The 27167-nt window shown below is 48.0% G+C and overlaps 1 protein-coding gene and 1 non-coding gene across 5 annotated transcripts in view; both read right to left on the bottom strand.

Annotated features, from left to right (window-relative positions):
- LOC115194451 (protein inturned) overlaps nt 1-22403 on the bottom strand; it is a 57225-nt gene extending 34822 nt beyond the window's left edge. The window contains exons 1-3 of one of the 4 annotated variants that reach the window (XM_029754152.1): nt 21865-22403; nt 10785-11368; nt 6821-6906 (exon numbers count right to left, since the gene is read on the bottom strand). In XM_029754152.1, the coding sequence (XP_029610012.1) occupies nt 6821-6906; nt 10785-11368; nt 21865-21956 (762 nt within the window). In that variant the 5' untranslated portion in view covers nt 21957-22403. Of the gene's footprint in view, nt 1-6820; nt 6907-10784; nt 11369-15641; nt 15965-21864 lie in introns of those variants that run through there. The other 3 variants (XM_029754151.1, XM_029754148.1, XM_029754150.1) reach the window with 3 other exon arrangements.
- A 3964-nt stretch (nt 22404-26367) lies between these two features.
- On the bottom strand, nt 26368-26578 carry LOC115195022 (small nucleolar RNA U3). The gene has a single exon (XR_003878563.1). It is a non-coding gene; the product is annotated as a small nucleolar RNA U3 (small nucleolar RNA).
- Between the last annotated feature and the right edge of the window lie 589 nt (nt 26579-27167).

Below are 27167 nucleotides of genomic sequence, written 5' to 3'. Positions count from 1 at the left end.
AATTTTAAAATAATTTGTTAACATTTAAAAAAAATATAATTCCACTTTGACATTATTGCGTATTGTGTGTAGACCAGTGACACAAAATCTCGTTTAATATATTGTGTAATCCCAGGAGGTCTACCCCGGGGATGGTAATAGAGGGGAGGTACGTGAGGCGACGTTGGCTTCCTCTGCTGGGAATACGGGAGCTGGGCACCCCAACACGGACAGCTCTAAGTGGAGGTAATTAGAGGAAAGTGCCAACCAGCCGTGGAGGCCAAATAAAAGGAGCACGGTGGCACACCGCGAGAGAGAACGGGGAGAGACCGACACGGTGTATAATACTTGTATGTTGAGTAATTTTAATTATGGGATTTCTGTTGTTTTGAATTTGGCGCCCTGCAATTTCACTGGCTGTTGTCAAGGTGGGACGCTGACCAGGCCTCAAATTATGAGGGACTCAAAGGGGAGATACTGAGCCGTTATGGGTTCAATCTCGCACGCCGTCCAAGACTGGGCCTTTGACCCCACCCTTTCCACCCGTGCTCAGATGAGCAACCTGGTGCGCCTGACCAAGGGCTGGCTACTGATGGAAATACCGTCCCTCCCGATGCTCGACAAGCTCGTCCTGGATAAATACCTTCAGGCCCTGCCATACGAGATGAAGAAGATGGTGAGCATGCAGAACCCCCAGAGACTTTAGGAATTGCTGACCGCGGTGGAAATTCACCAGAACACCCAGGACCTGCTGAGAGGGGCCCGAGTGGAGAGGAGACGCGGTGAGGGGGACGAACAACACAGAGAGAGGCGAGGGGCTGAAGGGGGCCCGGACAGAACCATCAGAGGCTGTGAAGCGGGAGGGTGACCCAAACCGACGACGGCGGCGGCTGCTGCTGGACCCAGATCAGAGACGCTGCTATAAGTGCGCTGAGCCGGGGCACCTCGCGTGGCACTGTCCCAGCCGGGAAGAAGCCATGCCCTCCGCATCCCCCAGCTCTGGGGTAACCCGGATGGCGAGTAACGTCACCTACTGCTGGGCGCACACCGAGAAGGCCCCTCCGATGGTTCCTGTACGAATCGATGGCATCGACACCAGCGCTCTGCTGGACTCCGGCAGCATGGTGACCCTGGCCCACCCGCAGTGGCTCACACGAGAGGGGAAGGAGGAACCGGGGGACGAGGAGGTGACGGTGTCCTGTGTACACAGGGACTCAGAGGTACCCAACGGTGCCAGTGAGGATAACCAGATGCGCGTGGGAGCTGTCCCTAACCTACCCGTGTTCATTCTCCTTGGTCGAGACTGCCCTCTCTTCCAGGCCCTGTGGAGGAGGGACCTGGGGAGGCGAGCACGGGAGGTGGGAAGAAAAGGAAAAAGGACAGTGGACTGTGCAACCCAACCCCCACCACGAGAGGTGTCCACTGGGCCCGAGTCGGACCCGGAGGAGGGAGACGACCCCACTCCGGCAAGCGAGCCACCGTGCGAGGAAGACCTCAGGCTTCCCTTTATGGAGGTGGAGGCCCTAGACGGACCTCCCGACACTGGAATGCTCACGGGTCAGTTCGGGATGGCCCAGTTAGAAGACCCCAATCTCCAGAACGCTAGGGGCCAGGTGATTGCGGTGGATGGCGTACTGTGCCAATCACTACCTGGGGTAAGTGATTGGCGCTACCCCCACTTCGCAATCAAGCATCATTTATTGTATCAGGTAGTAAAGCATAATGGGGAGACAAAATACTTGTTACTCATACCCAGCCAGTATGTTAGGACTGTGTTGCAGCTTGCCCACACCCACCTGCTTGGGGCACACCTGGGGATGGAGAAAACCAGGGAGCGGATCGGGAACCAGTTCCACTGGCCCGGAGTCAAGCGCGCCGTGGAGGACTACTGCCGTAGTTGCCTGGAGTGCCAGATCACAGCTCCGAGGGTGCATTATCGAAACCCTTTGGTTCCCTTGCCCATTATAGGAGTGCCATTCGAGTGGGTGGAAATGGATCTAGTGGGTCTGTTGGTGAAGACCGCGAGGGGATATCAATACATCCTGGTCATCGTGGATTACGTCACCCGGTATCCTGAGGCAATCCCGCTACGCACGGCGGCAGCAAAAGGTATCGTACGGGAGCTCTTCCATTTATTTAGCTGGGTATTCCGCAATTTAGGTGGGTATTCCGCAAGAAATCCTGACGGACCAGGGCACTGCGTTCATGTCTCGGGTGATGAAAAATGTCTGCAATCTGTTACGAATAAAACAGGTGAGGACCAGTGTGTACCATCCACAAACAGACGGGCTGGTGGAACGCTTCAACAAGACCCAAAAACAGATGCTGAGAGATGGGAGGAACTGGGACCAGCTGCTGCCCCACCTTATGTTTTCAGTGCACGAGGTACCCCAAGCATCCACGGGGTTCTCCCCCTTTGAGCTCCTGTATGGCCGTCGGCCCCGCGGGCTGCTGGGCCTAGCCAAGGAGGTCTGGGAAGAGCAGCCGACCTCCCTTCGCAGCGTAGTAGAACATGTGGAGGAGATGAGGGAGAGGATGACGGTGATTTGGCCAGTGGTGAGAGAGCACATGGCCCAGGCGCAACGTACCCAGGAGCGTGTCTTCAACCGGGAGGCCCAACCACGAGAGTTCCAACCAGATGAGAAGGTCTTGGTGCTGATCCCTACAACAGAGAGTAAATTCCTGGCTATGTGGCATGGGCCCTACGACATCGTTAAGCAGATAGGCGACGTCAACTATAAGGTCCGCCCACCGGGGCAGAGAAAACCCCTCCAGCTTTACCATGTGAATTTACTGAAGAAATGGCACACACGCGAGGCGCTGTGCGTAACATGGACCCGGCCACAGCAGGGCCCGCCCTCGGTCGAAGTTGCAATGGGGGAAGACCTCAGCCCGACCCAACGACAAGAGCTCAGAGAGTTGGTCCAGCGGAATATGGCCGTGTTCTCCGAGGTGCCGGGGCGCACGGATCTCGTGGAACATCATATCCACACCCGTCCAGGAGAAAAAGTGCGTAAACGGCCATACCAGATACCAGAAGCCCGGAGGGTGGCGGTCCAGCGGGAAGTGGCGACAATGCTAGAAATGGGGGTACTGAAGGAGTCACACAGTGAGTGGTCTAGCCCCATAGTGCTGGTTCCGAAACCGGACAGAACCGTCTGCTACTGTAATGACTTCCGCAGCCTGAACGAGGTCGGTAAGCTCGATACCTACCCCATGCCCCGGGTGGACGAACTGATCGACCGCTTGGGGATGGCGAGATACGTCAGCACCTTGGACCTGACGAAGGGGTACTGGCAGGTGCCACTGGCAGCGGCCTCCCGGGAGAAGACCGCCTTCTCCACCCCTGGGGGGCTATACCACTACCGGGTTCTGCCTTTCGGGCTCCACGGGGAACCAGCGACCTTTCTGCGACTCATGGACCGAGTCCTGCGGCCGCACAGTGAGTACGCCGCTGCTAATCTGGACAACATAACTGTGCACAGTGATAGTTGGGAGTCACATCTATGTAGGTTACAGGCCGTGGTGGATGCGCTAAGGGATGCTGGTCTGTCCGCGAACACCCACAAGTGCAAGCTGGGCTACGCCGAGGTGGAGTACCTGGGCCATCAGATCGGGAGGGGAAATGTGAAACCCCAAGAAAAAATAAATATAATTGTTGCCATTAGGGGATGGCCGGTCCCCAGAACCAAAAGGCAGGTGAAGTCATTCCTGGGGTTAGCAGGGTACTACAGTAGATTTGTACCTAACTTTGCCGCAATAGCTTCTCCCCACAGACTTAACAAAGGCACGACTACCCCAGACGGTGCGATGGACGGAGGACACAGAGGTGTCGTTCCAGGCCCTGAAGGATGCGCTATGTTCACACCCGGTACTCGTCACCCCAGACTTCTCAAAAAAAACTCCTCGTCCAGACAGACGCGTCTGACACGGGTAGGGGCCATTTTGTCCCAAGAGCAGGAGGCGAGGAGCACCCCATGTATGTCAGCAGGAAACTCCTCCCGAGGAAGAAGAAATACTCGATTGTCGAGAAGGAGTGCTTCGCCGTGAAGTATTACCCCCTCGGGAGGAAGTTCACCCTGATTACTGACCATGCCCCCCTTGTGTGGGTGGCAAGAGTTAAGGACACGAATGACCGTGTCACCCGCTGGTTCCTGTCCTTACAGCGATTCTCTTTCTCTGTCATCCACAGGTCGGGGACCCAGCACGGCAATGCGGACGCCCTATTCCGGAGGGATGCAAACCTGGCCTTTAGCATGCCTCCCTACCAGTCAGGGCTAAGGGTGGGGGGGTGGTATCCCAGGAGGTCTACCCCGGGGGATGGTAATAGAGGGGAGGTACGTGAGGCGACGTTGCTGGGAATACGGGAGCTGGGCACCCCGACATGGACAGCTCTAAGTGGAGGTAATTAGAGGTAAGTGCCAACCAGCCGTGGAGGCCAAATAAATGGAGCACGGTGGCAAACCGCAAGAGAGAACGGGGAGAGACCGACACCAAGCCACAGTAGAGAAGGACCGAGCCAAACCTAAGTGATTTTCTTTGTTATGTTTATATTCTGTCTTAGTAAAGTTGTTTTTGCGGACTACAACCTCCCTGTCTCTGTGTCAATCTCTGCACGCTCAACCCAACACCCCACAGTTTACCACAATATTTTAAACTCAGGCTGTAACACAACAAAATGTGGAGAAAGTCAAAGGTTGTGAATACTTTCTGACAGCACTGTACACTTAGCTGGGTTTGGCTAATTTATTTATTGAATAATGTGATTCATGTGTAGGGCAGTGACACAACATCTCTATTTAATTCATTTTAAACTCAGGTTGTAACACATCAAAATATGGAAAAAGTCCAAGGGTGTGTTTCTGAAGGCACTGTACACTTAGCTTGGTTTGGTTCATTGATTCACTGTGCAAAGCAAAATAAGTATCTGGTATTCGTACTTCAGATCCACACACTTTATCTTCAAATTTCAAGCACGTCTGTCATTGAGGTCAATTAATGATGTAGCTCACTTATTTCAGCTCTGAATCCGGCCAACTCAAGGCATTCTAGCCTTATGAATGTGTGACTTTGGTCAGAGCTACAGTATAGCATCCATTGGGTTTATGCCAACACGTTGCAGTGGCATCCTAGCCCTCACTTTTAACGTGTGGGGCAGTGGAATGATCCAGACACACATTCTTGGTCTGCCTTGCGTGTCTGTGTATGTGTGTCTACCTTGCGTCTTAGTGTGTGTGTTTCTGCCTTGTATGCACCTGCCTGCCATGAGTGTGTAGAAACCAGCTTCTAACACTTTCGAGCAGAGCAGACGTGTTGGTTTGAAAAAATGAGTTTGTCTTTAATTGAGTTCATGTGGAGGACTTCCCTTTCTTTGGTGGCTGTTGCAGAGGCTACGTCCCAAATTGCACCCTAATCCCTACATAGGGCAATACTTTTGATCGGCGCCGGGTGCCATTTGGGACACAGAGACGTGTAGGTTTTATGTGGTCTATTCATGAAGAAAATGAACTTTTCATGAAGAAAACCAAGAGCTGAGAAAGATACATGATCACGGAGGTCAATTCATGTGAATAGGGCTCAACAATCATCTAATCTGTTGGAGGTCTTTGGTATATTTTCGCATTGTGAAAGTAGCATTACAGCTAATAATACACTTACCTCAAACACAACACACAACAGCGCATACTTCCCTCTAACTACTGTTCTTTTAACTTCTTTGGGATAGGGGGCAGTATTTTCACGGCCGGATAATAAACATACCCGATTTAATCTGGTTACTACTCCTGCCCAGAAACTAGAATATGCATATAATTAGTCGATTTGGATAGAAAACACTCTAAAGTTTCTAAAACTGTTTGAATGGTGTCTGTGAGTATAACAAAACTCATATGGCAGGCCAAAACCTGAGAAGATTCCATACAGGAAGTGCCCTGTCTGACAATTTGTTGTCCTTCTGTTGCATCTCTATCGAAAATACAGCATCTGTGCTGTAACGTGACATTTTCTAAGGCTTCCATTGGCTCTCTAAAGCCGCCAGAAAGTGGAATGGGGTGTCTGCTGTCTCTGGGCAAAGAACAGCAGCAGAATTTGTTAGTGGTCAGCCTGGGGACAGTGAGAATGAGATGCGCGTTCACGAGACATCTCCATTCTTTTCTTTTAGCCTTTGACTGAATACAACGTTGCCCGGTTGGAATATTATCGCTATTTTACGAGAAAAATCGCATAAAAATTGATTTTAAACAGCGTTTGACATGCTTCAAAGTACGGTAATGGAATATTTTGACATTTTTTGTCACAAAATGCACTCGCGCGTCACCCTTCGGATAGTGACCGGAAGTTGTCGGTGGGTATGCTAGTTCTGAACATCACATGCTAATGTAAAAAGCTGTTTTTTGATATAAATATGAACTTGATTGAACAAAACATGCATGTATTGTATAACATAATGTCCTAGGAGTGTCATCTGATGAAGATCATCAAAGGTTAGTGCTGCATTTAGCTGTGTTTTGGGTATTTGTGATGCATGCTAGTTGCTTGGAAATGGCTGTGTGGTTTTTTGCGTCTATGTACTCTCCTAACATAATCTAATCTTTTGCTTTCGCTGTAAAGCCTTTTGGAAATCGGACAACGTGGTTCGATTCAGGAGAAGTGTATCTATAAAATGGTGTAAAATAGTCCTATGTTTGAGAACTTAGAATTATGACATTTTGTGGTTTTAAATTTGGCGCTCTGATTTGTCACTGGCTGTTGAATAGTGTGGGCCGATTTCGTCCCACCTCCCCTAGAGAGGTTAATACGGCAGTAATGAGTGGGGTGGGTGGTCTTGGAAACACACACACACCTGTGTAGGCCCAGGAATGCAGGAGAGAACCCTCTCAATGTTCTCTGTGGTGACATCCACATCGTCCACTGCTACTAGGTCATCACCTGAGGAGGAGGAGGAGGAAGTCAATGCATAACAGCAGCATGTTGACATAGATAGCAAAAATAAGCGTCAATAGTGATATTTCCGCAAACGTACTCTATCGAGTCCATACTGTAGGCTATACAAATGAATGTACAGTTGAAGTCGGAAGTTTACATACACTTACGTTGGAGTCATTAAAACTCGTTTTTAAACCACGCCACAAATTTCTTGTTAACTTCTTTGGGATAGGGGGCAGTATTTTCACATCCGGATAAAAAACGTACCCGATTTAATCTGGTTACTACTCCTGCCCAGTAACTAGAATATGCATATAATTATTGGCTTTGGATAGAAAACACCCTAAAGTTTCTAAAACTGTTTGAATGGTGTCTGTGAATATAACAGAACTCCTATGGCAGGCAAAAACCTGAGAAGATTTCATGCAGGAAGTGGCCTGTCTGACAAGGTGTTGTTGTTCTTGCTTCTGTTTATTGAAGAGTCAGGATCTTAGCTGTAACGTGACACTTCCTACGGCTCCAATAGGCTCTCAGAGCCCGGGAAAAACCTGAACGATGACGAGGCAGCCTCAGGCTGAAACACATAATCGCCTTTGCCAAGTGGTCTATCAGAGGACAATGGAATTAGGCGCGTGCCGATTCGACCCCGTGCAGTATTTTCTTTCGGCTGTTTACCTAATTGCAGATTCCCGGTCGGAATATTATCGCTTTTTTACGAGAAAAATGGCATAAAATTGATTTTAAACAGCGGTTGACATGCTTCGAAGTACGGTAATGAAATATTTAGAAATCTTTTGTCACGAAATAGGCCGTGCGCACGACCGTTATTTACCATTGGGATAGTGTCTGGAACGCACGAACAAAACGTCGCTGTTGGAACATAACTATGGATTATTTTGGACCAAACCTACATTTGTTATTGAAGTAGAAGTCCTGGGAGTGCATTCTGACGAAGAACAGGAAAGGTAATCAAACTTTTCTAATAGTAAATCTGATTTTGGTGAGTGCTAAACTGGGTGGGTGTCTAAATAGCTAGCCCTGTGATGCCGGGCTATCTACTTAGAATATTGCAAAATGTGCTTTCACCGAAAAGCTATTTTAAAATCAGACATATCGAGTGCATAGAGGAGTAATGTATCTATAATTCTTAAAATAATTGTTATGCTTTTTGTGAACGTTTATCGTGAGTAATTTAGTAAATTGTTAGTAAATTCGCCGGAAGTTTGCGGGGGTATGCTAGTTCTGAACGTCACATGCTAATGTAAAAAGCTGGTTTTTGATATAAATATGAACTTGATTGAACAAAACATGCATGTATTGTATAACATAATGTCCTAGGTGTGTCATCTGATGAAGATCATCAAAGGTTAGTGCTGCATTTAGCTGTCTTCTGGGTTTTTGTGACATTATATGCTAGCTTGAAAAATGGGTGTCTGATTATTTCTGGCTGGGTACTCTGCTGACATAATCTAATGTTTTGCTTTCGTTGTAAAGCCTTTTTGAAATCGGACAGTGTGGTTAGATTAACGAGAGTCTTGTCTTTAAATAGCTGTAAAATAGTCATATGTTTGAGAAATTGAAGTAATAGCATTTCAAAGGTATTTGAAAATCGCGCCACAGGATTCAACTGGCTGTTACGTAGGTGGGACGAATTCGTCCCGCCGGTCCTAGACAGGTTAACAAACTATAGTTATGGCAAATCGGTTAGGACCTCTACTTTGTGCATGACACAAGTAATTTTTCCAACAACTGTTTACAGACAGATTATTTTACTTATAATTCACTGTATCACAATTCCAGTGGGTCAGAAGTTCACATACACTAAGTTGACTGTTCCTTTAAAAAGCTTTCAAAATTCCAGAAAATGATGTCATGGCTTTAGAAGCTTCTGATAGGCTAATTGACAGCATTTGAGTCAATCAGAGTTGTCCCTTTGGATGTATTTCAAGGCCTACCTTCAAACTCAGTGCCTCTTTGCTTGACATCATGGGAAAATAAAAATAAATCAGCCAAGACCTCAGAAAAAAATGTAGACCTCCACAAATCTGGTTAATTCTTGGGAGCAATTTCCAAACGCCTGAAAGTACCACGTTCATCTGTACAAACAATAGTACGCAAGTATAAACACCATGGGACCAGGCAGCCGTCATACCGCTCAGGAAGGAGACGCGTTCTGTCTCCTAGAGATGAACGTACTTTGGTGCGAAAAGTCCAAATTAATCCCAGAACAACAGCAAAGGACCTTGTGAAGATTCTGGAGGAAAAAGGTACAAAAGTATCTATATCCACAGTAAAACGAGTCCTATATCGACATAACCTGAAAGGCCGCTCAGCAAGGAAGAAGCCACTGCTCCAAAACTGCCATAAAAAAGCCGGACTACGGTTTGCAACTGCAAATGGGGACCTAGACCGTTCTTTTTGGAGAAATATCCTCTGGTCTGATGAAACAAAAATACAACAGTTTAGCCATAATGACCAACACCATCCCATCTGTGATGCACTGGGGCGGCAGCATCATGTTGTGGGGGTGCTTTGCTGCAGGAGGGACTGGTGCACTTCACAAAATAGATGGCATCATGAGGGTGGAAAATTATGTGGATATATTGAAGCAACATCTCAAGACATCAGTCAGGAAGTTAAAGCTTGGTCACAAATGGGTCTTCCAAATGGACAATGACCCCAAAGTTGTGGCAAAATGGCTTAAGGACAACAAAGTCAAGGTATTGGAGTGGCCATCACAAAGCCCTGACCTCAATCCTATAGAAAATTTGTGGGCAGAACTGAAAAAGCGTGTGGGAGCAAGGAGGCCTAGAAACCTGACTCAGTTACACCAGCTCTGTCAGGAGGAATGGGCCAAAATTCACCCAACTTATTGTGGGAAGCTTGTGGAAGGCTACATGAAACGTTTGACCCAAGTTAAACAATATAAACGCAATGCTACCAAATACTAATTGAGTGTATGTAAACTTCTGACCCACTGGGAATGTAATGGAAAAAATAAAAGCTGAAATAAATCATTCTCTGTTCTATTATTCTGACATTTCACATTGTTAAAATAAAGTGGTGATCCTAACTGACCAAAGACAGGCAATTTTTACTCTGATTAAATGTCAGGAATTGGAAAAAACTGAGTTTAAATGTATTTGGCTAAGGTGTATGTAAACTTCCGACTTCAACTGTATGTATGCGTGTATCTTTTTGGCCCTGTTTTTAATGAGCTGCACTAAGTCGAATTCCTAACAACTTTGGTTGGTACGGCGAAAAAGTATTGTGTCATCTGTTTTCCAAATAGTATGGATTTAGTAGAGGAGCACAGTCTGGAGATATAGTCCAGGGATATAGAAATAGCCAAACGTGCTGTTGTTTCTTTTTGTACATCAAGGAGTTTCACCTGCCCCTGTGCAGACCTCTATCCATTCCTATCTCCCTAACAAAGACTTCACCTCAATTATTTCAGGTATTTAACGAGTCTAGGCTAATTGTTTTAGCATGGAGTGGTAGGCTACATGAAAGGCATGGCTTTAAACACTAACTCATGTGGAGTTTCTTTGCATTCCTTGGTCTGCCCAAAGCAACTGTGTTGACGTCAGTCTCCACAAAAGAAACGATTTGCTTTAAAACACAACTTTATAAGTACTTAATATCATGTCATTTATGTCAATAAAAAATGTCTTGCAGTCTTTCTGGGATTTCTGCCAGTGCCCATCCAAAGGTCTGGCAATGTGTATATGACAGACACATTAAGTGAGTCTGAAATGGCACCCTTATTCCCTTTAAAGAGCACTACTTTTGACCAGGGCGATTATGGTCAAAATCAGTTGGCTATATAGGGAATAGGGTACCATTTCGGACATCCCCACAGTGAGGTTTTGAACACTCACCAATCAGTATCTGTGCACACTTGATGGCGGGGCTGTTGGGCACCAGGCCGTGGACGGTGATTCTCTCCCCCCTCCCCCCTGCAGGGTCTCCTTGGCCCCAGGACGGGCGATGCACCACCCCCAGCAGAGCCTCCAGTAGACCCCCTCTCTCTGGGGGAGGAGGGGAGCAGCTGCCCAGCCGTTTGGGGTTCAGGTAGACACACACCTCCTTCAGCTGCTGCTGCTGGACCACCAGCCCCGCCCTTTGCCCCGCCTGGTTTTTCAAGATGGACGTCGGAAGCGATGACGAGTCTTTGGCTCCTCCTTCGGGCCCACTCCGCTGGGATGGCCGCCTCTTCCTCCGTAGGATCCTGGCCAGTCTTTTCAGCTTGGGCTCTCCTTTGGTTGGAGTGCCATCAGGACGCTTCCTGCACTCCTCGCTGATGATCTCCGCCTCCTTCTCGCTGAAGTGCACGTGATTGGTGGAGAGGCCGTTATTGGCGGCGGCCTGAGCTAATGCCGCCTCCTCCTCGCCCTCGCTCAGCTCCAGGTAGAAGAGCTCGCCGTTCTTCTGGACATCGTCCAGCCATTCTGGCTCTAGGTCGCTGGGAATGAACAGACAAAAAGCATAGACTGAGTGAAACTGTTTGAGAGCAGAGTGAAAAGTGATGGTTTGCCTGCCCAGTGAACCCATCTGATAGGGATTGTCAGGTTAATTTGGCAAGAACTACAGTGTAGAGGCGTAAGGCTCGCTTGAGGATTAAAAGAGCATATATTCTAATCAATTTAGAACACATTGGCTTTCATCACAGTATGTCAGATTAGCCCTTGTCGACTTCAATCCCCATCTAAACATGAGTCTTGTATGAGTCTTGTATGATGCTATTCAACAGGTTAGTAACACAATTATACTACTGTGTAACAAGTGAAACTCCGTCAAACAGCCAGAAAGTCTGATAGCCCATCTTGTATTGTGTTCTGGGTCAGTGAATAGCTCCAGTCAAGGAGAGAGCGATGACTGAAAGGCACATTTGTAATAGGACAACCACCATGTAGGCCACAGGTGTAAAGTTGTATGACATACATTGTTGTTTTAATTTAATAATACTTCAAAACAACTACATTTACAAGATGTTTTATTATCTCCTAATCTTCTCTCTTACTCATTCCCAGTGGAGTGCATTTCTGTTCTAATTTATCGTGTGGCATTTGGGGGAAAAGGAAAACCACACGCCTCGAGAAAGACAAGAAATTGCATTTTTTGAGACAGGAAGAGACGAGAAAAAGGGAAACCCACATCACCGCCCCGAGAGAGAAAATGCCCTAACTCGGCAAAAAGAAAACCCAAAAAATTCAGCCAGGCATTTTTTTCTGTCAGTCGGTCTCCCTCTAAATGAAGCAGTGCTGCCTCTGGTAGACTCTAGGAAAACACAAATTCACTAAGGATGGTAAATAGCATATAATTATTTATGAAGGTTAAGTTTCCAAACTGGAAAAATACATTTCCCCAAACTTTGATAGAAAAAAAGAGGAGGAGAGTAGTATACTAGGCCCAGAATAGTGCAACTACACTGATGGTTCCTTTTACTTTTGCCTCATCCATCTTTTCTGTTTCAATACCACGTCTGCGTCCCCAATGGCACCCTATCCACTACATAGCGCACTCCATTTGATTATTGCACATAGGATTCTAGGGAAAAGGGTGCCATTTGGACGCATTCCATGGCTTACAGTTGAGTTCTACATTAATTGAGTACAGATGACGACCTTCTTTGAAAGGTGATATGGCCAGATAGGATAGCAGAGATAGTTATCTGTCCATACCAGTGCTGCAGTGCAGATAGAGCTCTGGTCCCTTATCCTCAAAACATCTCAGAGTAGGAGTACTAATCTAGGATCAGGTCCCAACCAGTCCATATAATGTTATTCATGATGACCTAAACGGCTAAACTGATCCTACATCAGTACTCATACTCAGAGGCTCTTTGGATACGGTGAACACAACATTTAAGCTGATGATATTTGGATTGCTTGGAATTGGTAGACTAGAGGCAAACAATGGCCAAGTCAATGAGACGGCCAGACAACAATAAAAACATACAAATAAAAACATATAGTTGCCATGGAGCCCTAGTAGCAGCCTAAGCACAGAGCTCCTGTAAATGTGTAGCTACATATTTAGTTATCTTTTAGGTGTTTTTAATTATAGAATTTTAAATCAGCTCTTTTGTTTTTGATGACATAAGAGTTTTTATTGTATATATACAGTATCTGCTGTTTTTGAGCCACGGATTTCCATATTGACTGACAGGTTAGCACTTTTTGTCTTGGCTAGCTTTTTGTTTGAAAGAGTCGCTTGAAGCGTAAGATAGAGGACTACAGCAGTGCTAAGGCAGAGGACACATAGTGAGGACGACTGGCTACTATTCTGAACTGTGAGTGGTGCTCTTTCTGGCGCCCAGACCTGATGAAGCATCAGTCAAGTGTCTGCTACACAGAGTGGAAGAGAAGTCCATTGGCTATAAGATCATCAGCAGACTCCATCACCATCATCAACCATGCAGCTTTCAAAGACTTGGCCTCTATTGGTTGATCTGTCATGATATATTGCTTGTTTGTTTTTTGCTCTTGAAGCACTTTGAGAGTCTATGAAAAGCACTATAGAAATGTAATAAATTATAATTATACACTTTTAAACTAATCTCATAGAATCCATACACTACACAGACTTTGTTAGGTGAACATAGCATAGGCCTACCTTGCCTTTATAATAAGAACGCATGCCATGAGCTTAATGAAACAGATGTTTATACTTCAAAGCCATGCATCGATCACTGTCCACACATTGGTGAAGAATAACAGTAGCCAGTAAGCCACCTCTAGACCACTTTACAGTCAGTGTGCATCCTGCTTCACTTGTCAAGTCGCTTCCAGTGAGCTGCCTCGGTTGTCAAGTTATAAAGTTGAGGTGGCAACTGATAAAGATGACTAGACGGATAGACAGCTGAGGTTGCAAACAAGGACTGCCCCCCCCCCTTCTCTGTGGCCGACATGAGTAAAAAATGTAAACGTGTTAACCCTCGCAAGGCTGCTGGCCCATACGGCATCCCTAGCCGCGTCCTAAGAGCATGCGCAGACCAGCTGGCTGCTGTGTTTACGGACATATTCAATCGCTCGCTATCCCAGTCTGCTGTCCCCACATGCTTCAAGATGGCCACCATTGTTCCTGTACCCAAGAAGGCAAAGATAACTGAACTAAATGACTACCGCCCCATAGCACTCACTTCTGTCATCATGAAGTGCTTTGAGAGACTAGTCAAGGATCATATCACCTCCACCTTACCGACCACCCTAGACCCACTTCAGTTTGCATACCGCCCCAACAGGTTCACAGACAATGCAATCGCCATCACACTGCACCCTTCCCTATCCCATCTGGACAAGAGGAATACCTATGTAAGAATGCTGTTCATTGACTACAGCTCAGCATTCAACACCACAGTACCCTCCAAGCTCATCATCAAGCTGGAGGCCCTGGGTCTCAACCCCGCCCTGTGCAATTGGGTCCTGGACATTCTGACGGGCCGCCCCCAGGTGGTGAAGGTAGGAAACAACATCTCCACTTCGCTGTCCCTCAACACTGGGGCCACACAAGGGTGCGTGCTCAGCCCCCTACTGTACTCCCTGTTCACCCACGACTGCGTGGCCATGCACGCCTCCAACTCAATCATCAAGCTTGCAGACGACACAACAGTAGTGGGCTTGATTACCAACAACGATGAGACAGCCTACAGGGAGGAGGTGAGGGCACTCGGAGTGTGGTGTCAGGAAAACACCTCTCACTCAATGTCAACAAAACAAAGGAGAGGATTGACGACTTCAGGAAACAGCAGAGGGAGCACCCCCCTATCCACACCGAAGGTACAGCAGTGGAGAAGGTGGAAAGTTATGTTCCTCGGCGTACACATCACAGACAAACTGAAATGGTCCACCCACACAGACAGTGTGGTGAAAGAGGCTGAAGAAATTTGGCTTGTCACCCAAAACCCTGACAAACTTTTACAGATGCACAATAGGGAGCATATTGTCGGGCTGTATCACAGCCTGGTACGGCAAATGCACTGTCCTCAACCGCAAGGCTCTCCAGAGAGTGATGCGGTCTGCACAACGCATCACCAGGGGCAAACTACCTACCCTCCATGACACCTACAGCACCCGATGTCACAGGAAGGCCAAAAAGATCATCAAGGACAACAACCACCCGAGCCACTGTTCACACCGCTACCATCCAGAAGGCGAGGTCAGTACAGGTGCATAAAAGCTGGAACCGAGACACTGAAAAACAGCTTCTATCTCAAGGCCATCAGACTGCTAAACAGCAATCACTAACTCTTAGAGTCTACTTCCTACATTGAGGCCCAATCACTGGCCGCTTTAATAAATGGATCACTAGTCACTTTAAACAATGCAACTTTAAATAATGCCACTTTAATAATGTTTACATATCTTACATTACTAATATCATATGTATTACTGTATTTTATACCATCAATTGCACCTTGCCTACGGCGCTCGGCCATCGCTCATCTATATATTTTTTGGTGCATATTCTCATTCACCCCTTTAGATTTGTGTGTATTAGGTAGTTGTTGGGGAATTGTTCGATTATTTATAAGATATTTCTGCACTGCCGGAACTAGAAGCACAAGCATTTCGCTACACTTGCATTAACATCTGCTAACCATGCGTATGTGACCAATAACATGTGATATGATTTGTATTTTGCAAACAGTCATGCAGCCCTTCAATACCATAGCCCTCTCAAAAATAGGGTTTCTCTTTGGAAGCAACAAGCAATAATGTACAGGGTTATCTTACTCGGAGTAGTCGGACTGACAGTAACTTGATGATGTTGATTCACTATCATTCCCGTTGTCATGCAGTTCCTCCCTGTCGTCGCCCTCCCGTCTCCGGTGCTTACGCGCAGCTGCAAGGGGCTCGAGCGTCCCGCTATAATCTTTAGTAGTCATAATTCCATTCGTTCAATGTGTTCGACAAGATGATACCGGTCATAACTCTAAACATTAAGTTAATACGTTTGAGCTACTTTCTACTTTGTGAGCATCGTCAGTCTATCGCCATGTTGTCTGCATACGGGCTCTTCAACAATGCCACGTGACGCAAATTGTCTCAGTGTGGTTGGCTGATGTTCACGTTTCCATGACAACATGGAAGCTTTCCGTTAGCAGGATAGAAAACAGACAAGGGAGTAGGTACACATCTAGCCACTAATACGCGTGCAATAAAAATAGTGTAGCGACCCGCACAGACAGTTGTGGGTTAGGTGTTAGGCTATTAGTGGGTTGTGTCGTACTTACCAGTGTTCGCGGGGTCATGCCAATCAACCTGCTATCTGCCAATCACGGGAATGCCTGGAATGTTCAGATACCGGGCAGCCTGGTGGTTGGCGGAGTGGCGTGAAGGGGGGTTGGGCAGGGGGATGGAGCATTGGAAGTTAAGACCGGGTTTTAGCCATTGTTCTCTCTCTTATGTCTGGGCTTCACAAGAGAAGGTCACGGTTCATTTGTAGGGTACCTTTCATTTATTTGGCGTGGGCTACGGCCAAACAGTAGCCTGTGTTAAGTTGTGTTAATAAACCGTCCATTCGTTAACTCCATCCTCTGTCTGGACAATTGTTCCTTCATGATCTAGTCAGGTCATTACACTGGTGTCAGAAGTAAAAACGTGTATAGAAGTTAGCCAGCTAGCTGACTTCGGTGGCTAGCTAACGTGGGTGAAGAACGGGGTTGAAAATGCTTCAAGGGAATCCAAAAGTGACGGTGGAGGTAGGGGACGGTTATGGCCAAGGAGGTGCGTGTGCATGGACGTCGGAGGATCTGGCTGAGGAGATCGCCAGGGCGTCGGATCCCAGAGGCCGCTTGAGGGAGGACGTTAGAGTGATGGCGGCTGAAGCGGGCATGAGTGCTTCGTCTAACGTGTTTCGCGCGGATTCTGGTGGGCGGACCGAAGGGGTGACGTCGACGCGGCGGGACGAGGAATCTGGGGCTCGGAATGTAAACAAACATGGCGGCGCCCAGCCCCCGGCTGCGTCCGTATCTGTTAAGACCCCAAAGTATTCCGGTAAGGCGGATTGGGAAGCTTTTCATGCTCAGTTTGAACTGTTAGCTCATTTTAGGGGGTGGTCGAATGAAGATAGGGCACTGCAGTTGGCTTTATGCCTGACGGATGATGCTCTGGCCTGTTTGTTATTGATTAGCCCCGAGGACAGACGCGATTATGGTGCCTTAGTGGGAGCACTGAGGAGGCGCTATGGACAGTGTGTACAGCCCGGGCTGCTGCGCTCCGAACTGAGTAATAGACGCAGGCAGCCTGGAGAGCCTCTACGGGTGCTAGCTAATGACATTGAGAGCCTCTCTCGGCGGGCATATGCTCACATGCCCCCCTACGTGCAGAGCGAGCTAGCACGGGACCAGTTCATACAGGCGCTTTCTCCTACGGAGCTGCGCATACAGACCCAGCTGGCTCATCCTGAGTCATTGCAGATAGCCTTGGAGATGGCTTTGGAGAGGGAGCTGGTGTGGGCTGGGGCTTCAGCTGGGTCTTTGGTGGGGGCGCAGGGAGGCAGACCCTCTGGGAGAGCTGGGGGGCAGAGCAGCCCAGAGCCGGAAAAGCCTGGATGCGTGGCTGATATGACAGAACTCATTCGTGCTGTGTCGCTACAGGTGGAACGAAACACACGCCGTGGTCCCCGGGTCTGCTGGGGTTGTGGCCAGACAGGCCATCTGCGCCGAGATTGCCCCAAGTTCCCCGGAGCTCAGGGAAACGGCTCGGGGTCCGCATTGACCGGGTAGTGCGGACCCCTGGCTTTCTATCCCAACCACCACCATCTTCTTCAGGAGGAGCCCACCGGCCCAGACGGGGAAGCAAGGCTCCACTTCCCCCAGAAGCAGACGTGGGCAAGCGGACGGAGCCTGTTGTCGTGGTGGGCCGGACCTGTGTTGGGGACTTTTGTCATGTCCCTGTCACTGTGGAGGGGGTGCCCTGCTCTGCCCTGGTGGACACTGGGTCCACAGTAACCCTGGTGAGGCCAGATATTGTACCAGGTTGGATTCAGTGTGAGCCCACAACTGTGCAGCTCCGCACAGTCACAGGTGAGCTGGCACCCATGAAAGGGAAGGGAATAATGACTCTGACAGTAGGGGGCAGGACTGTGCGTCATCCCGTGTGGTTGGCGGCTGTGCAGGACCCTTGTATCCTGGGGTTGGACTTTCTTAGGAGCACAGGCTGCCAGTTAGACCTAAATGGGGGCACACTGAGCTTCCAGGGAGGGCCTGCAGTCACCATGGCCCCCCCTAATATCACATACACTCAACCCAACAAACCCTTTACTCCAACAGTTAAAGCAGCAGAGACTCATGGCTGCCCCCCCTCCCCCACATCTGTGTGTGACTTTTCTCCAGTCCCCCTGTCACCTACGGCTGTGTGTTACATTCCCCCAGCTACCCCCACGACACAGCCCTCCGTGAGCCCGGGCCGCACCCCCCCAGTCCAGCTACCCCAGATGGGAGAGGAGAGGACACTGTCTGCAGTGAGGGAGATATGGGGGAGGAACTGTGTTGGTCTTGACCCTGAGCAGCAGGAACGGTTGTGGCAGTTGCTGTTTGAATTCAGAGACAGCTTTGCGCTGAGTGAGGGAGAGGTGGGTCAGACTCATCTGGTGCAGCATGAGATCGACACAGGTGATGCTCGACCCATCAAGATGCGTCCCCGCCGTATCCCGCTGGCACGCCAGGAGGCGGCAGACAAGGCTGTGTTGGAGATGCAGCGGGCAGACTTCATCGAGCCCTCAGACAGCCCCTGGGCGGCGCCGGTTGTCATGGTTCCTAAGAAGGGGGGCAAGCTGAGGTTCTGTGCGGACTACAGGCGGCTGAATGAGGTAACCAGGAAGGACTCATACCCCATACCACGTATCGATGAGTCGCTGGACCTGGTTAGGGGGTCCTCCTGGTTCTCCTCACTAGACCTCCGCAGTGGCTACTGGCAGGTGCCCCTCTCCCCAGAGGCCAGAGCCAAAACTGCGTTCTCCACTAACAGAGGACACTGGCAGTTCAAGGTCCTGTGCTTCGGCCTGTGCAACGCTCCAGCTACTTTTGAGCGTTTGATGGACAGGGTGCTGGATGGCATCCCCCGACAGCAGTGTCTGGTATACCTCGATGACATCCTGGCCCATGGCAGCTCCTTCCAGTCAGCTCTGGTGGCGCTACGGAGTGTGCTGGAGCGGGTGGCTGCCGCAGGTCTGAAGCTCCACCCCGAGAAGTGCCACTTCATGAGGAGAGAGGTGTCCTTCCTGGGCCACCGAGTGGGGAAGGAGGGGATCAGCACCATGGAGGACAAGGTGGGGGCTGTCCGGGACTGGCCCACCCCCACCGACCAGCGTCAGCTGAAGAGCTTCCTGGGCCTGGCCTCGTACTACAGGAGGTTTGTACGGGGCTTCTCAAGCGTCGCTGCTCCCCTGAACCGCCTGCTGCCGAAGGACAAGGCCTTCACTTGGACAGGGGAGTGTGAGGAGGCCTTCAACACCCTCAAATGTGCACTGATCGAGGCCCCTGTGCTCGCCCCCCCTGACCTCACCTTGCCCTTTATCCTGGACACAGATGCGAGCAATGTGGGCATGGGTGGGGTGCTGGCCCAGGTGGGGCCAGAGGGGGAGAGAGTGGTGGCGTACTTCAGCAGAACATTTAACAAACATGAGCGCCGCTACTGTGTCACCCGGCGGGAGCTCTTGGCTGTTGTGGCTTCCATCAAACACTTCAAGTACTACCTGGGTGGCCTGCCATTTACTGTGAGGACTGACCACTCTGCTCTCCAGTGGCTCATGTCGTTCAGAGAACCAGAGGGGCAGGTGGCACGCTGGTTGGAGGAGCTTCAGCCGTATGACTTCACAGTGGTGCACAGGGCAGGGGCACGCCACTCCAACGCCGACGCCATGTCCCGTCGGCCCTGTACTGCAGATGGCTGCCGCCACTGTGAACAGAGAGAGGGACGGGAGAGAGCGCTGAGTGCAGAGGAGGGGGTCTGTGCCACAGTGTGTCGGGTGAGCGGCCCTGTCTGCTGTGAGCTGCAGACTGTCGACGTGGCTGAATGGGGACAGCAGCAGGGACGGGACACAGACCTACAGCCAGTGCTACAGTGGGTAGAGGCACAGGTGAGGCCACCATGGGAAGAGGTGACAGCACTCTCACTCGCGACCAAAGGGTTGTGGTCAAAGTTTGAGAGACTGCGGCTGGCTGATGGCGTGCTACAGCGGGCATGGAAGGAGTCAGCTACGGGAGAGGAGAGGTGGCAGGTGGTGGTCCCAAAAGCATTGCGGGAGGCTGTGCTCCAGAGTACTCATGGGGGGGTGGGGACTGGACACTTTGGGGTCACAAAAACACTCCGCCGCCTCCGTCAGGGCTTTTACTGGGGGCAGCACAAGAGGGATGTGGAGGACTTTTGCCGCCGCTGTGACAACTGCACAGCGAGAAAGGGCCCCCCAGGCCGCTCTCATGCTCAGCTCCAACAGTTCCCAGTGGGGGCTCCCATGGAGAGGGTGGGAGTGGATGTAGTTGGGCCGTTCCCCACCACAGACAGTGGAAACCGCTGGGTGCTCACGGCTATGGACTATTTCACAAAATGGCCTGAGGCCTATGCTCTGCCTGACCAGGAGGCAGAGACCATCGTCGACGCCCTGACAGCGGGGATGTTCAGCAGGTTTGGAGCTGCGGAGTCCATCCACAGCGACCAAGGCAGAAACTTTGAGTCCCGTGTGTTCGCCACCATGTGCGAGAGGCTGGGTATGCACAAGACCCGCACTACTCCTCTCCATCCTCAAAGTGATGGCCTTGTGGAGCGCTTCAACAAAACGCTTGGACAGCAGCTGGCCATCGTCTCTGCCAAACACCAGCGTGACTGGGACAAGCACCTGCCTATGGTCCTCATGGCATGCCGTTCCGCTGTCCAAGACTCCACCTCCTGCACGCCTGCCCTCCTCATGCTGGGGAGGGAGATCCGCACCCCTGCGGAGATGGCGTTTGGTCGGCCCCTGGATAGCCCTCATGTTCCCCCGGGGCCGGAGTATGCCCGGAGACTCCAGGACCGCCTGGAGACAGCCCACAACTTCGCCAGAGAGCAGCTGGTGAATGCAGGTGTGAGGCAGAAGAGGAACTATGACGTGCACACCCGAGGAAGGCACTTTGTGGCTGGGGAGCTGGTCTGGGTCTATAGCCCCCTAAGGAAAAAAGGCAGATGCCCCAAGTTGGACAGTCACTGGGTGGGGCCCTGCAGCGTCCTGGAGAGGGTAGGGGAGGTTGTGTACCGGGTGCAGCTTCCTTCCAGGGGGAGAAAGGTGGCACTGCACTTTAGCCATTGTTCTCTCTCTTATGTCTGGGCTTCACAAGAGAAGGTCACGGTTCATTTGTAGGGTACCTTTCATTTATTTGGCGTGGGCTACGGCCAAACAGTAGCCTGTGTTAAGTTGTGTTAATAAACCGTCCATTCGTTAACTCCATCCTCTGTCTGGACAATTGTTCCTTCATGATCTAGTCAGGTCATTACAATAGGTTGACTGAATAAATGTTTCAGTGTAACAACGTTAATAGAAACAAAAATGTAAACTAGTGTTAGGTTCCTCTTCTTGACTATGCCTAAACTAAGTGAAACATTTGTCTGAAACGCTCTGGAAATGTGAGATACATATGTATCTCAAATGTGCAAAGTATCTAATAAAATCACAAACGCAGCTAAATCAAAAATATTGCGACATTTTAACAAGCTATCTCCCTCTGAATAGATGGGCAAGAGCACCAATTATGTTTAGTTCGCCCCCTCCCCATCCTCACGAGCTGCACGAGGTCTTTAAATCCCCTTTAAAATCCCATATGGCATTCAGAGTGCTTTGGACTTTGGACAAAGCAACAACAGTCAAACAAAAGTGCAATGAATGCGAGAAGAAACACAAAGAAAGTGCAAATAGTTTACCTAAACATTTTCATATTAACTCCCTTCGTCGTTGCCATAGCATAGCATATATCAATATACTGACCTGTATAGAAGCACCCTGCGTATGGAATCAAAATCCTCAAAATTATTAGAGAATGACCTGGACGTTCCCCTATCTGTAGCAATATTAAACATAATTTATGTTTCATGTTTTAACGGATAGGGTGAGTTCAGCACAGATCATCAAGTCTTTCCGATAAAACATTTCCATTCCGGACAAAAAGTCCTGACTCACGGCTTGGGATGAATAGTGCCGTTTTGGACCAGTCGTCTGCCAGCAGGCGTTTTCTACATTTTTAAATGCATTTTACATGTTTAAATCCTCTGTCCTGGTCCGGTGGTGAATGTAGAATCCTTGCCCTAGTCCGAATGAAAAGCCTAATGCTGCTGTCGATCCTAACCAAAAGTATTAACTTCTCCTCACGATTTCTCACGTCAATCACTGACTCAAGGACACGCAGTTCCCTCCCGATGCTTTTGAAAACGAAAAGAAAGCAGTCCTGAATACTTCTCCAAACTCCAGTCGGTAAGCCAGCGCAGGGCAGCACATGCACTAGTTGAACCGCTTCTGGTCTAGCGGGTGTACTTGGCAGGTGGCGTAAAATGCCGCCTCTTTTGCTCAATAGATCAAATCAAATCAAATTGTATTAGTCACATGCGTCGAATACAACCTTACAGTGAAATGCGTACTTTACAAGCCCCTAACCAACAAGGCAGTTTAAAAAATACGAATAATAATAAGAAATAAAAGGAACAAGTAATTAAAGAGCAGTAGTAATATAACAATAGCGAGACTACATACAGGTGGTACCGGTACAGAGTCAATGGAGGTTAGTGGACGTAATTGAGGTAATCAGTACATGTAGGTAGAGTTATTAATTTCCTTTGTTAATATGGACTATTTTGATCTAAATTGCTTTTGTTTTATAGAAGAATACTGAACTGCATGGCCTCTAAAGGCACATTTAAAAGTGTCCCATACAATAAGGGGATTTGCTGTACCTATGTGATGTCGGAAAAAGTCCGTTATAAATTCTTCTGTCCTAGTTATAAACAAGTTGTCATCACGTAGGCTTTGATTAAATTTCCAATATCCTCGCCCACGTGGAAATTCTGTAAGAGTAATATATATACCAATTATGTGATGATTTGACCGCATTCTGTCCCCTATCAACACCTTTTAAATGTTTGGTGCCAGAGAGAATGACATAAGAAAGTAATGAAGACGACTGGCATGATTAAGCCTCCGCCATGTATATTTCACTAGGTCAGGGTATTTAAGCCTCCATATATCTACTAATTCCAATATATCCATGACATTCATGATTTCCTTAAGTGCCCGAGGGTGATAGTTTGTAGTGTTATTTCCTTTCCGGTCCATAGAGGTATTTAAGACAGTATTAAAATATCCCACCATAATAATAGAGTCTAGTGTTGCTTGTAGAGTTGATAAATTCTTATATATATATATTTTCAAAGAAGCTTGGATCATCATTATTTGGACCGTATAGGTTAATAAGCCATATCTGTTTATTGTCCAATAACATATTTAAAATAATCCATCTACCTTGATGATCTGTTTGGCCAATTTGCACATTTGGATCAAAATTACTGTTAATTAATATCATATCCCCTTTTGAATTTCTTTGCACATGTGAGAAATATATATGCCCCCCCCCAGTCCTTTTTCCACAAAACTTCATCTAAAATTGTTGAATGAGTTTCCTGTAAACAATATATATTATATTCCTTCTCTTTTAGCCAGGTAAATACTGATCGTCTTTTCTTATTATCTGCTAAGCCATTACAATTATAACTGGCTATACTTATTTCACCACTTACCATAATGAGATACAAGTTTCAATTCTATTTATCAAAATATATGTTTGTAAACGTACCATCAAAAAGTAACATGATGATTGAGTGTCTATATAGCTGTACCATGATATTTGCATTGCTACTAAGTAAACCTCCAATTGGTCCCCACTATTCCACCCGCTAAAATCCCTCCTCATCCCGAGTTGGGTTGTCATCCCAATGCCCGGCAGACCACCCCGACCCCCCGGATCCCATAGCCCCGGAGAGTCCGGGATCCATCCTTCGAAAAGAGCACACAGTGCCACCCACAGAAAAGAAGCAGATCAACCACCAAATGCATGTCATCGGCAAACTTAATGATGTTGTTGGAGTTGTGCCTGGCCGTGCAGTCATGAGTGAACAGGGAGTACAGGAGGGAACTGAGCACTCACCCCTGAGGGGCCCCAGTGTTGAGGATCAGCGTGGCGGATGTGTTGTTACCTACCCTTACCACCTGGGGGCGGCCCGTAAGGAAGTCTAGGATCCAGTTGCAGAGGGAGGTGTTTAGTCCCAGGGTCCTTAGCTTATTGATGAGCATTGATGGCACAATGGTGTTGAACGCTGAGCTGTAGTCAATGAATAGCATTCTCACATAGGTGTTCCTTTTGTCCAGGTGGGAAAGGGCAGTGTGGAGTGCAATAGAGATTGCATCATCTGTGGATTTGTTAGGGCGGTATGAAAATTGGAGTGTGTCTAGTGTTTATGGGATAATGGTGTTGATGTGAGCCATGACCAGCCTTTCAAAGCACTTCAGGGCTACAGACGTGAGTACTACGGGTCGGTAGTCATTTAGGCAGGTTACCTTATTGTTCTTGGGCACAGGGACTATGGTGGTCTACTTAAAACATGTTGATATTACAGACTCGGACAGGGAGAGGTTGAAAATGTCAGTGAAGACACTTGCCAGTTGGTCATCGCATGCTTGCATTACACGTCCTGGTAATCCGTCTGGCCCTGCGGCCTTGTGAATGTTGACCTGTTTAAAGGTCTTACTCACATCGGCTGCGAAGAGCGCGATCACACAGTTGTCCAGAACAGCTGGTGCTCTCATGCATGTTTCAGTGTTATTTGCCTCGAAGCAAGCATAGAAGTAGTTTAGCTTGTCTAGTAGGCTTGTGTCACTGGGCAGCTCTCGGCTGTGATTCCCTTTGTAGTATGTAATGGTTTGCAAGCTCTGCCACATCCAATGAGTGTCGGAGCCGGTGTAGTACGATTTAATCTTAGTCCTGTGTTGACACATTGCCTGTTTCGAATTTCTTATAAGCTTCCAGGTTAGAGTCCCGCTCCTTGAAAGCGGCAGCTCTAGCCTTTAGCTTAGTGCGGATGTTTCCTGTAATCCATGGCTTCTGGTTGGAGTATGTATGTACGGTCACTGTGGGGACGATGTCATTGATGCACTTATTGATGAAGCCAATGACTGATGTGGTGTACTCCTCAATGCCATCGGAAGAATCCCAGAACATATTCCAGTCTGTGCTAGCAAAACAGTCCTGTAGTTTAGCATATGCTTCATCTGACCACTATTTTATTGATCGAGTCACTGGTGCTTCCTGCTTAAATTTTTGCTTGTAAGCAGGAATCAGGAATATAGAATTATGGTCAGATTTGCCAAATGGAGGGCGAGAGAGAGCTTTGTACACATTTTTTTATTTTTTTATTTTATTTCACCTTTATTTAACCAGGTAGGCTAGTTGAGAACATTCTTCTCATTTACAACTGCGACCTGGCCAAGATAAAGCAAAGCAGTGCGACACAAACAACAACACAGAGTTACACATGGAATAAACAAACATAGAGTCAATAATACAATAGAAAAAGTATATATACAGTGTGTGCAAATGAGGTAGGATAAGGGAGGTAAGGCAATAAATAGGCCATAGTGGCGAAATAATTACAATATAGCAATTAAACACTGGAGTGATAGATGTGCAGAAGATGAGTGTGCAAGTAGAGATACTGGGGTGCAAAGGAGCTAAATAAATACAATAAATAACAGTATGGGGATGAGGTCGTTGGATGGGATATTTACAGATGGGCTATGTACAGGTGCAGTGATCTGTGAGCTGCTCTGACAGCTGGTGCTTAAAGTTAGTGAGGGAGATATGAGTCTCCAGCTTCAGTGATTTTTGCAGTTCGTTCCAGTCATTGGCAGCAGAGAACTGGATGGAAAGGCGGCAAAAGGAGCAATTGGCTTTGGGGGTGACCAGTGAAAGTGCTGCTATGGTGACCAGTGAGCTGAGATAAGGCAGGGCTTTACCTAGCAAAGACTTATAGATGACCTGGAGCCAGTGGGTTTGGTGACGAATATGAAGCGAGGGCCAGCCGACGAGAGCATACATGACGCAGTGGTGGGTAGTATTTGGGGATTTGGTTACAAAACGGATGGCACTGTGATAGACTGCATCCAATTTACTGAGTAGACTGTTGGAGGCTATTTTGTAAATGACATCGCCGAAGGATCGGTAGGATAGTCAGTTTTACGAGGGTATGTTTGGTAGCATGAGTGAAGGATGCTTTAATTTTGGATTGGAGATGCTTAATGTGAGTCTGGAAGGAGAGTTTACAGTCTAACCAGACACATCTCTGTATAGCTACGAATATACTATACAAGCTTTGTTGTAGGACTTACACCTTATTTGAGTCTCATATAAAAACTTTTTTTCTTTGACTTTCTCAAATATACAAGGCTACCCCTCTGATCATACTTCCTCCATATCCCCAGAGAAGACATGGAACGGTCATCAAAAGCAGTGATCAGAAGAATTAACTCTTCAACCTCTGCCCGCTTCGCGCTCAGAAAGAGTATCAAATCTCGTCATCGTGGATAGCGAGACCAATCACCTTAGAAACACAATTTCCAAGAACAAAACTATAGAAATATTCCCTGAAAATATAATATTGCTGTATAAAACTATTTGCACCAGGTCTTGTACCACGAGCATACTCTTTTCAGTCATGGTGACAACACCAAATCTGTGCAGTACTGTCAAGGGAATTATTTTATCCCCATGATAATAATTAACAATCAATAAGCCTTGACTAATCCCCAAGGTTTGTAAGACACTGGGTTAATAATAATTAGGCAAGGACTCAGCTTTCTGCAAAAGGTCTGTACAGTTTATTCAGAGAACGTTCTGAGGTCCAAATAACAAAGACATTCATTTTATGCTAACTCTCCACTTACGCACATTCCTCCACACAAACAGGTAGATATCCTACGCACACCCATACACACGAACAGTAGGTGAATAGTGTCCCTCCCCGGACTTCCCACCACTGTTAATCACTATCCAGCGCTGCCTGTTCCTTTCCCCCGAGATTAGGGGAACCTTGAAGGTTCCTCCCTGTTGCTTCCAAGCCTCTTCGGGTCGGGTCACACACACACACACATCTACAGTTCCCTTAGGCCCGCTAATCACACACACACACACATTTCTCTCCCTTCCAAGTCTCTACTAGACCTTATGGGACTTCCGTTCAGTACTTTAA

The sequence above is a fragment of the Salmo trutta genome, chromosome 5 (genome assembly GCF_901001165.1).
Source record: "Salmo trutta chromosome 5, fSalTru1.1, whole genome shotgun sequence".
Lineage (NCBI taxonomy): Eukaryota > Metazoa > Chordata > Actinopteri > Salmoniformes > Salmonidae > Salmo > Salmo trutta.
The sequence above is the reverse complement of the archived record's forward strand: the minus strand, read 5'-3'. Positions and strand labels throughout refer to the sequence as shown.